The sequence below is a fragment of the Glandiceps talaboti genome, chromosome 1, assembly GCF_964340395.1.
Source record: "Glandiceps talaboti chromosome 1, keGlaTala1.1, whole genome shotgun sequence".
Taxonomy (NCBI): Eukaryota; Metazoa; Hemichordata; class Enteropneusta; family Spengelidae; genus Glandiceps; species Glandiceps talaboti.
In genome coordinates, this window is record NC_135549.1 from 21,887,663 (window position 1) to 21,899,131 (window position 11,469).

At 37.7% G+C, this 11,469-nt stretch overlaps 1 protein-coding gene across 1 annotated transcript; it reads right to left on the bottom strand.

The window, feature by feature from the left end:
• Positions 1-952: 952 nt before the first annotated feature.
• On the bottom strand, positions 953-9,048 carry LOC144440777 (protein SSUH2 homolog). Its single transcript, XM_078130159.1, has 12 exons — positions 8,937-9,048; positions 7,875-8,037; positions 7,214-7,314; positions 6,680-6,809; positions 6,056-6,116; positions 5,721-5,845; positions 4,662-4,724; positions 3,741-3,853; positions 3,280-3,372; positions 2,490-2,595; positions 1,936-2,040; positions 953-1,314 (listed from the first exon to the last, which is right to left on the bottom strand). The coding sequence occupies exons 1-12, from the start codon at positions 9,014-9,016 to the stop codon at positions 1,156-1,158; spliced, it is 1,299 nt and encodes a 432-aa protein (XP_077986285.1). The 5' UTR covers positions 9,017-9,048; the 3' UTR covers positions 953-1,155.
• Positions 9,049-11,469: the final 2,421 nt, after the last annotated feature.

Genomic DNA, 11,469 nt, shown 5'->3' on the forward strand with positions numbered 1-11,469 from the left:
CCCCCCCGCCAACAAAATCTTCACAAGCCAAGTATCTGGACTATTAATTAAAAGAGCAAAAATTCAAAACTTACATATCTGACATTTATCGGAAGAATAGATTATAATCACTTACATTCATAAATGTCTTATGTATACTAAGTTTGTTAATCTGTCGATGTTTATTGTTAGCGATTACGTACATCCTTTAATACCACGTGTTGCTAATACATAATCTAATAATGCTAATATTTTTTAAATAATCTTAAAAGGTTACATTTGTTTTTACAAAAATTACATTATTATTATTATTATTTTATTTCTTGTAAGAAAAACGCGCTACAAATGCGTCTCAGCGCGTTGTACATACTGAAGTTTAAAAAATTGCAATAAAGTAAAGAGAATAACAGCACACAAAAAGGGACTAAGTGTAAAACATTACAATGTCTGCATCAAAATATTGCTTTGCAGATATTCTTTACCACATAAAGTGAGAGTACTGCACTATCTACGGCTGATCTCAACAACTGTGAAAGATTTCTGTAAATAGTTTTGAGAGGAAGACTTGATGGTCAAAATCTCACATTGATGTAGAGTTATTCAAAGACACTGAACAGCTGTTTCAAATTGAACATCAAATAACCATACAGTTTCACTGTATAATAGAGTTATAAAATTATGTGGCCGGCTGCGAAGTTTGATAAGGTGTTCTCCCTAGAGTACTTTCACAAGAGGGCAATGAGACACAACCTCCCTCTGTAAGTAGTGATCGGTTAATGCCCAAGATACGATACGATAATGTTTTGGCATAAATTGGAGTAGTCTGGAATATATTTATATCAAAAACGCACTAAGAAAGAAGGAGAGGAAGAGAGAGAGAGAGAGAGAGAGAGAGAGAGAGAGAGAGAGAGAGAGAGAGAGAGAGAGAGAGAGAGAGAGAGAGAGAGAGAGAAAGAGAGAGAGAGAGAGAGAGGAAACAGACAGACAGACAGACAGACAGACAGACAGATCTAGAAAGAAAGATTGACAAAAGGGCCAGAGAAGTTTGGCACACTTGTCACTTTGTTCAGTGAGAACTGAGAACTATGTGTATCTAATTATAGCCTTCTGCTCGCATTTAAACATCATCCTCACAGTGGAGTGCATGCACACATGATGTGATGGATTGTTCGTCTTCTACAAAATATCACAGCCCCAGCAATACTGAAGAGGGTATTCAGGCGCATAGACTTTGTTTTCAAAACCATAGACACAATAAGTGAATCCCTGGTTGACGCTTTGACTATGCCAGCTACATTGAACTTTAGTGAGTGGTATGATTCTTACACGATGACGCTGAAAAACAAACAATACATATTTTGTAAACCAGTTAGAACATCACCTGTAGCTATCGTATATCTCAGACCACCATATAGCTATAGTGGTCTGAGGGTATATACAATGAAATATTTATGGATTGGAATAAATTTTAAATTTTTATTTTTTTTATTTCAAATTTTAAATTTTTATTTAAATTTTTTTATTTTAAAACAAATGTTTCTTGTTTATTTTATTGTATGTTAAACTGAATAATAATCAGCTGCATTGAAATTAGTGGAGATGGCGTATATTAAAGTTGAAGGTCACAAGATTTTCCCGACGGTAAAGTGAACGATATTATTAAATGAAATGTTGGTTGAAAACAAAAAGAGATAAACAATACATCGACAGTATGACACATTTCGGCTTCGTCAAAGCACAACTTTGTGTAGTCTGAATTCGCCTAGAATGGACTATTCGTCGTTGATGGCGCTGCCATTTCACGAGTCAGTATAGGGGTACACAGCGACGAATATTTAAGTCTAAAATTTACCAAGTGATGAGAATGTTTATGCTTATAATGTATATAAGGGCAAATGATCGTTGAATATATGGTATGAAGTATTCTGTAAAGAGAAACGTTCGCCTGAGATTTACCTGCATCAAAATTCGTTCTGATGGAAAGGCAGTCCTGTGCCTTTCGATGAGTTGACGTGATGCTGAGTTGATTTTATTGTCAGGAAAATTACTTATCGGCCAGACCTGAAAATCATAAGATAAACATGCAGATCTGAGCCAGGTTACCAGTTCAAATTTTGGACGAGTCCAGAGACGTGACCAACCAACACAGCACCGGACGACATAGTCACGAAGAGCCAAATCTGTGAGCTATTAAATCTAGAACCGGTTGCAGTTCCATAACTTGCTTTCAAAGTCGTAGATTCTATATCCAAACAGATGTACCGTTGTTGTTGTTGTTGTTGTTGTTGTTGTTGATGCTGTTGTTGCTGTTGTTGCTGCTGCTGCTGTTGTTGTTGTTGTTGTTGTTGTTGTTCGTGTGCATGTTGTGAGAGATTCCTGATTTCGTATGTTGAACAAGCTCAAAATTAATCTAATAAATTATTTGCTTAAAAATTTAACTTTCGAGCAATTGCTTTATGGATATCCATGTTACAGAAACCCCACCATAGTTTGTACAAGGTTCGCCCTACCCTTTCTTTCTCCTCTTTAAACGCCTCGTGTCCGTTAACCTTACGTATTAAGTTTCCAGGAACCAGAGACAGGTTGTCTACCACGTGATCATCTGTATGGTTAATCCTATGACGAAATATAAACAGTATTAAAATGTCGATAGGTTTTAAGACGAAAAGAGAGCAGACAGTAATGACTGTTATGAGAAGACTGACGAATTGTATGGACAATTATTAGCAATAATCCAGAAATCTAGATTAATTCTTTCTTGAGCAGTATTGTAATATCTGTATACTTCTTGTCTGCAAGATTGGTCATGTTGGGGCGCCCTCATCGACCTACCCGTAAAGATACAGTGCCTATAGTTTTACGAATATGGTTACGTCAGGTGTGGCTAGTCTGAAGTAAGGGAGCCTCCAGTAATTACCAGTGGGGAGGGCCAGGGGAATTATAAGAGGTTGGTCACTTTTTACAAATCGGTTCTCGCGAGAAAGACGAATTTTGGAAAATGGGACGAGGAGAGGGTCAAGATTTTACTTTGACTCATTGTATTGTCTAACTTGGCATTATTTTGTGATTTTTAGCATCCCACCACTGCCACCAGTTCTACATCCCAGGGCTGCAAAATTGGCATTTTACCAGGGGAAAGGTCACATTTTAGACAGATGAACCACTTATTAACACGGCGGAATCGGGGGAGGGGTCACATTTTACGCAACAGCCTGGGCCTGAATTCCCCAGCCCTCCTCCCTTGTATTTGCAGATGGCGCCCTAAATAATGTGAGAAATAATGAACCTCTCTTTCCTTACCATTTGATGGTTAGTCTGATATAATATTTAAGTTTGCCTCTCGTTTGACACACTTGGCATGGATGGTAGCCATTACCACTACAGGACATACAACTGAAAATAGATAAACAGGTACAACTGTATATAGATGCATCAATCAATCAATCAATCAATCAATCAATCAATCAATCAATCAATCAATCAATAACTTCGATCGTGTTCTTTGTTCAGTAAATATATGTAGACACTGTAATGTATTCGTATACTGCAGCCAATGGCGTAACTGAATGGTGTAAAGCTCCTCGTATCATGAAATTCAAAGTTATTCAAATCTCGCTAAAGTTTGTTATCACTCTTGTTCATGGTTCGGGGGGGGGGGGGCTATAGCCAGAATTTTTGGAAACATTTTTGAGTTGAGTTGAGTTTCGCTTAGAGTAGATTTCATTTATTTCCTTATATTTCGAATTTATAGTGAAACCTACGTTCGATGTCCAGTGCCTGCACACGTGCCACATATTGCGTATCCTTCGACTGTACGATCTGCATTAGTATGATGTGAATGATGGCCCAAACCTGCACAATATGGGCATTTTTGCTGAAAATAAAAAGATTATGTTAGTCAGACAAAGTCGTTCAATGTAGTTGATGGGTTAGTCTGTAAGTTGCACCATGTCGGGGCGCCCTCACGCATCGGACAATACGGTTGAGTAGACCGATGAGGGCGGAACGACATTGCGAATGTTACAGTATGAAAATGCCACTTTATCGTACAGACTAAAAGACACGTGTTAATCGAACCCTATGCACAACACGGAATGAAAGGACAGACAGACAGGCAGGCAGACAGACAGACAGACAGACAGACAGACAGACAGACAGACAGACAGACAGACAGACAGACAGACAGACAGACAGACAGACAGACAGGCAGGCAGGCAGGCAGGCAGGCAGGCAGGCAGGCAGGCTGGCAGACAGACAGACAGACAGACAGACAGACAGACAGACAGACAGACAGACAGACAGACAGACAGACAGACAGACAGACAGACAGACAGACAGACAGACAGACAGACAGACAGACAGACGCACTCTTGCGCAAGGTTTTTTAGGATCACTTCAGTAATAATTCCGACATGTAATTAATAGAAACAAAAGACATGGAAAGGTAAAAACAACGTTGTTTGATGGCGCTCCACATATTTCACCTCAGATCATGATGGAAAATATAGTGGCCTGTGATTCCGCATAAAAAAGCTGATTGTCGAAATTGTCTTCAAACGTTTGTATAGGACACAGTATGCATCCTAGCATGTTCCTGGTCCTTTTGAAATCAAGAAGGAAAGAAATTGTATTGTACGTACACACACACTAATTCTCTCAATGTTTTGTACTTGGAAACTCACCCTTCCTTCACTTTTGCAGGCTCCGCACCGTAGTTTACCCCTACCAGTGCAATAATGACAATTCTGAAAATCAAACGGAGGAAAGAAAGCTCATTTCATAGGAAAATAAACTTAGTCTAGTACAATATGTACTATACAGGAAGTATCCGCCGTTTTCATGAACTGAAAGGAACAATTGGAGAAAATGAAAATATTCAAGTAATTTTTTTTTTAAATACGGGTTTCCATAAATTTGGCACGTGTACGAAATCCATATTCTTTATATACAATATTACAGGAACATCACATCGCCATTCTTCAGACACTGTGAATTATTTGATGATTTGGTTTATCGCATACTTTGTGTCTGCAAATACAAGTTTGTTTCATCTCAGAACATTCCTTAAAATGGAACACAAAGGTATTTCGTAAACTTGAGATTCTGGAGAGTCGTTGTTCATCTGATACATACTCATGCCTGCTAACTCCGAAGAGGTTACACTGGACCACTTCTAGGACATGTGGACTAGATAGACAATGACTGTGAAATAAAAGCTTCAAATTCATGTTTCTTGGCAATCGCACAAAATTCATGTGACCTGAAATTATGAAATGACTCCCCGGAAACCTTATTTCCTGGAGTGGTGTTCCTCTTTCATAAATGTTTTGGTCATGGAATGGGTATCACTATGTGAGAGTTGTTGATGTTGATCAACGAAATGTGTGGTTGAATCGTATGTACTTAATTATTAGTGACATATGAGAACAACTTGTATGTACATTGTACTCCAAATATCCCGGATTGTTGACCTACATGTATGTTATTGATTTGAGCCCCAGTCGCTTATGAACTGATGGTCGGTTCTCTCTTATGAATTATAGTACATTTTGCCAAGTATCTCAGTAGTATGAATATAATTATAAGTGAAAGATTAGGTCAATAAATAAATGGTATTTGTATACCGTGGGGGTAGCATCATGTATACCCGCACCGTACCTCACGAAGTGTCAGTATTAAAATCGAACCTATCCTCGGCTTACAAGGGACCGTGATATCATATTTAACCTGCCCATTCTCACCTTAATACTGGCAGTATGTGGCACTTCCAGGTAAGTTTCACTGTTGTCAAACATCTCCGAAGGTTCTACGTTTATTTCCCACGGACCTGGTGGGGGACCGTTCGACGGCGAATCAATGGCTTGCCCTGTGTCAAAATACAGAATTAGTCAAAATTAGCCAAACAAATCCATGATCGAAATTCAAATGTTTACTACAATAATACATGTAAAGTGAAATTAACCAAAATCAGTCCAAATATTAGACATAAAGATCATCATATGTGATAAACAATAAAACATAAACACTCAGTTTAAAAAAAAACGTAAGCCAATAATAGAATTTAATAGATTCTTACCTACGTAAGCTTCGTATACCCAATTTGTTGCTCTACCCTCCGTGAAAGTTTCCAAAGTGTACTGAGAATTCGAACATAAAAACATACAAAAAAGTCAGCTCATTAAATTTATATCAATTTGTGTTCTTCTTGACTGTACTCTGTGCAACATCATAGTCGATGACTCTTGCAGTCAAACATTTATTATATATAATTTAACTTCACACAAACATGCGGTGATTCCAGTCTAAATTCCAGCGATGCCAGGAAATATAGGAAATGTTTCTAAATTATTTAATGGGTGATTTGTCTATGAGTATATAGATTATATAACCGTTGTAGGTCTTTGAGTTAGATCTTGAAGAATTACACATAATATGCTGACTAGTATGCCTTGACATTCATCAAACGTGGTTTTCGCTTTACTTAAGTATTTTATATAATATATCCTACATGACTTTGACAAAGAATTGATTTGTTTCCATAGCTACAAAGCTTAGTAGATTAATAGATGTATTACGAATCGTATATCATTTCATCAATCTGTTTAAGTCCTGGATACAATTCGCCATTAATATAAATGGTGGTGGTTTTTTCCCAGAGGAACAACGCCTCATCCATCATGTCATATACAATCATACTCACGTGAAAAGCGCTATTAGTTTGTATATCATGTATTTTCATTTCAGTAGCAGCTGTTGTGCCCCAACAACAGTTCTCGTTGATGTGTTGGAGCAGTGCTTCACGTACATCTTCATCAGTAATGGCTGGATAGCTGTTTGACAAGTACAAGGTGTATGTGTAAATGTTTAAAGATCTATAAAAGTCGTGTGTGAAAGATTATTAAAAAATTGAAAAGCTGACCGGACTTCGAAATGGTATAAGTTTATTCCCATTCGGAGGACCCATGATATCCATGGATACGTGTGTTAACGTTCCCATTGAATGAGAGAGGTGGAGAGAATGAAACGAAGCTATAGATAAATACGGGCAGAGAAAGGGCGACGAGAAAAATGTAGACGGTGTGTGTGTGTGTGTGTGAGAGAGAGAGAGAGAGAGAGAGAGAGAGAGAGAGAGAGAGAGAGAGAGAGAGAGAGAGAGAGAGAGAGAGAGAGAGAGAGAGAGAGAGAGAGAGAGAGAGAGAGAGAGAGAGAGAGAGAGAGAGAGAGATTGCCTTACTTTATGTGTTGTGATGAAGGTCTCTCAGAGATTGCTTCTTCGTAACTTGGTGGTGGTTGTAAGGGACTTCCCACGCTTTCATAACCCTCGAGAACCTCCATCTGAAAGTATTCAAAAAAGATTTGAAATGAAAACAGTGATGTAATTCGATCGTTTTAATATCTGATAGAAGGGAAAAGATAAATTACTTCGATACTCAGTTTATTCACCCGTTGATCATTTGATTTGTACATGCAAGTCACTTGCTTTCTGTGGTAATTTACAAGCCGGATTTAGTTCGAATATTTCTGAAAGTGCTTGGGGTCATAATATCAATACCACCAGTACAGTCAGTGCATACATGTAAGTTTTACTAATATGAGTAATGAGAATGTTTTTAGAGAATTTTTAGAAATTATAGGTTTAGTTATAGTCTTGTCACCCGATGCAGGGCACATAAAAATGTAGAACTCGTGTCACATTCACAGTTGTCGAAGTAATGTTAAAGTTTAAACGTAGTCAAAACTTCACAGCGTTCGTAGTATATTTGTTAATCAGAAAACAAACACATTGCGAGTAAGCAAGTTATAGAATTAATTTTAAAAAGTTACTAGGTCAATTAAAATGAACAATAAACGGGCCATACAAGAACACCATAGTGATAGTTTTAAGAATTCCTTACGTCACTTGAGTCAAAATTTGACGGGAGTGAGTGCGGTTCCTGTAATGTGTGGTATTGTGGAGGTGCAGGTAGGGTGCACCGTGACGGTGGATTGATAACTGCTGATTGGGCACCTTGACTCATCGTTGTAGCTCCCTCTGGTGGTGACGTCGGGTTTGATAAACTGATAAAAGAACAGATATACTAATTTATACTACATGTATTTTTACTATATTGTTTGTTTGTTTGGTTGGTTGGTTGGTTGGTTGGTTGGTTGATTGATTGGTTGTTTGGTTGTTTGTTTGTTTGTGTGGACATGTAAATATTCTCATTGTTACACGATCCGCATGATCGGACCACCATCAACTTATGTTTACGTTCTAAAATACCTGGAATTTCAATGCGCGACTAGAATTTCTCTGAAACAAGAAAGATTTTGATTTTAGTTTCATTTGCGTTATTGATATAGCGCCCCCTACTGTGTGGATATATTATTTATTTAGAGATCATGTTCGTTTACCATTACTAGTTACCTACGCAGAACTTTAGACAACATTAGAGCACATTAGAGCACAAAATCAAGAATTTTTGTTGAGATCAATAGTATGGCGTGCCTAGGGTTGCATTTGTATTCACATTCAGTGACCAAACGTAAAATTCATTGTCTATTTTGCAAAGACTTTTTTGGTAGTACTCTTTGTGGTACAGCTAGGAGTACAAAGGTCAAAGTTCACGGAATTCTTTCTCTTTTTATACATAGGCGCTATATATAGTGCGTGAAAACAATGCAATGGCGCTCAACAAATAATACCTCGGTCGCCGCGCGGCGGTTTATCGATGTATGTTTACAATGTGCTGTCATATAATGGCTGTAATACCTTGCAATACTTGTGGACATGTACAATACAAAATATAATTTAATATTCAGAATAACATTAGAGTCTTTCGACTAAAGTAAAGGTGTGTGGCTTTCCGCACGATTCCATTCGATGTCAAAATGAACAAACAATTTAATTCTAAAAGCACCGGTATTATCGTACGTAAGCTTTTTTTTAGTCGACTAAATCACAAAATACTACATACCTGACTGGTGCTACGCCTCCCTGGGACTGTACTGATTGATCTTCGTGGTACGGGAATGGCCTTGTCAGTGGTTTCTCCATATGACTGTACCCAGGTCTACTGACCTCATGCAGGGATCCAAAACGTCATTACTAGATTGGTGTGACGTATGTATGACTCACCTTAGCGTGGTTCGATATTTAGAGGTACGTCACGTGTGGCGTAAAGGAGGACACTTTGACCACATTTTGTACCTCTTTGACTTCTCGTTACCATGACTACCTCAGGTGAATTCATGCCAGTGCCAATGTTACGAAAACTTTTTTTTTTCTGAATTTAATTTTGCATTGGGAGTGGTATTTTTGGGGGAGATAATCTCTCACCGGAAAATACGCATCACATCACATCACATCACATCACATCACACACGCACGCACACACGCACGCACGCACGCACGCACACACACACACACACACACATACATACATACATACATACATACATACATACATACATACATACATACATACATACATACATACATAGTATATGTAAGCTTACATTTGGTACATTTCATTTGGCACAAAAATGCATATTTCATACAAAAATGAAAAATCACGACCAATACTACGACACAAAATTGAAACACCAATAAACAAGCTACCAGTTTTGTATGCACGTCATGTGTCCACATTCTCGTCATGTGTCCACAGCCTCGCTCGTCATCTACACAGTTCAACACAATCTGATGTTTGTTTGTTTCCGACATGCCTTCAGGAAATAGGGTAGGTATGTTGGAATTTTATTTTATTTTACTTTAAAGTTTAAACATTACTTCGACCCCAAAATAAGATACTCTTTGGTCACAAATGCTTCCGTGAGAGTTTAATGATTTATAAAAGTAAATGAAGACAGTTATATTAAGTAGACGAACATGTTATGCAGACTGTACTGTTATAGTCTAAAAAGACCTATTTTCTCTCTGGAATACAATTTGTATAAGTGACCACAGAAAGGCAAAGGCATAAAGCTGTACACGGAAATAAAGTATCTTGTTACCATTCTACCTTTAAAAATTCTGCAAAAAATGTCGAGGGTCGGGACTTAAACTAAGGTCGATCGAGTTATCGGAAACACACTATTCTTTATTTGGCCGAATCGATGCATCAATCTACTTCACAGTGCTTACAGACGTAGACGTAGTGAGCATGTGAACTTTGTATTCAAATTCCTGGGACAACACTACCAAGTATTGTAGCCAAATTGAACTGTCGCATCCTTTGATATGGAATATGGTGGTTGTCTTTTTATTTCAGTCAATAGGTGGGATTCATTCAATGAGGACATCTGTCTGTGTCGTGACCTTAGAAATTCTATTGCATAATGTACGCTTTAAAATTTACTGATGATCATGATCAGTGCATTGAATCGATTACTTGTTATGTATATTAAATGGGCGATTTCTTTCTAAGTTTGATCGTTGTTGAGGTAGCTCCATGATTTGATGCAACGCAAAAAAAATGCTACAGTATTTGAAGTTAATCGGACATAAGTTGTATTTGAATTACATTCACTGTTTTAACATGTCCGTACTCTCATTAGTTTGGTGGTTGGACGATATTTGCATTGAACATACTAGTATTTGAATGTCGTACCATATATGGTAATCAAAATGAACCGAAATTATATATGCATGTGTTCAGATATTTAATAGGAATAGGAGTCTCCAGTAATTACAAGGGGACAACGGGACATACGTACATATGCCAACATAATATCCCAATTCCATCCCCATTCCACCACATTATCCCAATATCTTACCACACTCTTCCCCTTCACCCCTGTGATCGAAACCCACTCCTTTTTCATACCACAACTATAGCGATTTATTATTACATTACAATGGTGGCAGCGGTGGGATGTTGCAGCAATTGGTGACAGCGATGGAATCTTGCCAAAATCACAAAATAATGCAGAATTAGATGCACATGTAATACAAAGAATTAAAAGTAAAATGTGATCCTCTCATTTATATTCGACAGTTCGTATCCGATCGAAGCAACATAGGAGGGGGGGGGGGGGCTACTCCCCTTTATTTGACTAAACGTAAGCTTACATGTCATTCTCCCCATTGGTCTAAAATGAGGTCTGGTTATTTTTCGAGCTCAAGAGTCTGAAATGGGGTCCACTCTACATTATTTTCAATATTGCTTAATTCATCCATTTTCCTTTACCAAATGATGTGTGTGCTAATAATTGCCCCGGCAATGTTATTTAATTTGAACAACTGCAGTCACCACAGTTTAATGTGCAATTGATACTCTTGAAATTGAGTGCGGGCTAGACTCGATTAGTTTTCTCAAGACTATTTTCTAGTCTCTCTTTTTTGTATACTATTAAACTGTGTCTTCTTAATTTTCTCTCTCCGACCTCTCTCTCTCTCTCTCTTTTGTATTTGATAACGTTTTTGTTGGGATTATTACAAAGATACAACTCTTTTAATGAACGGAAATATGTACGTTTTGTATTTGGAAAGTTTTCTTAAGTTATCAT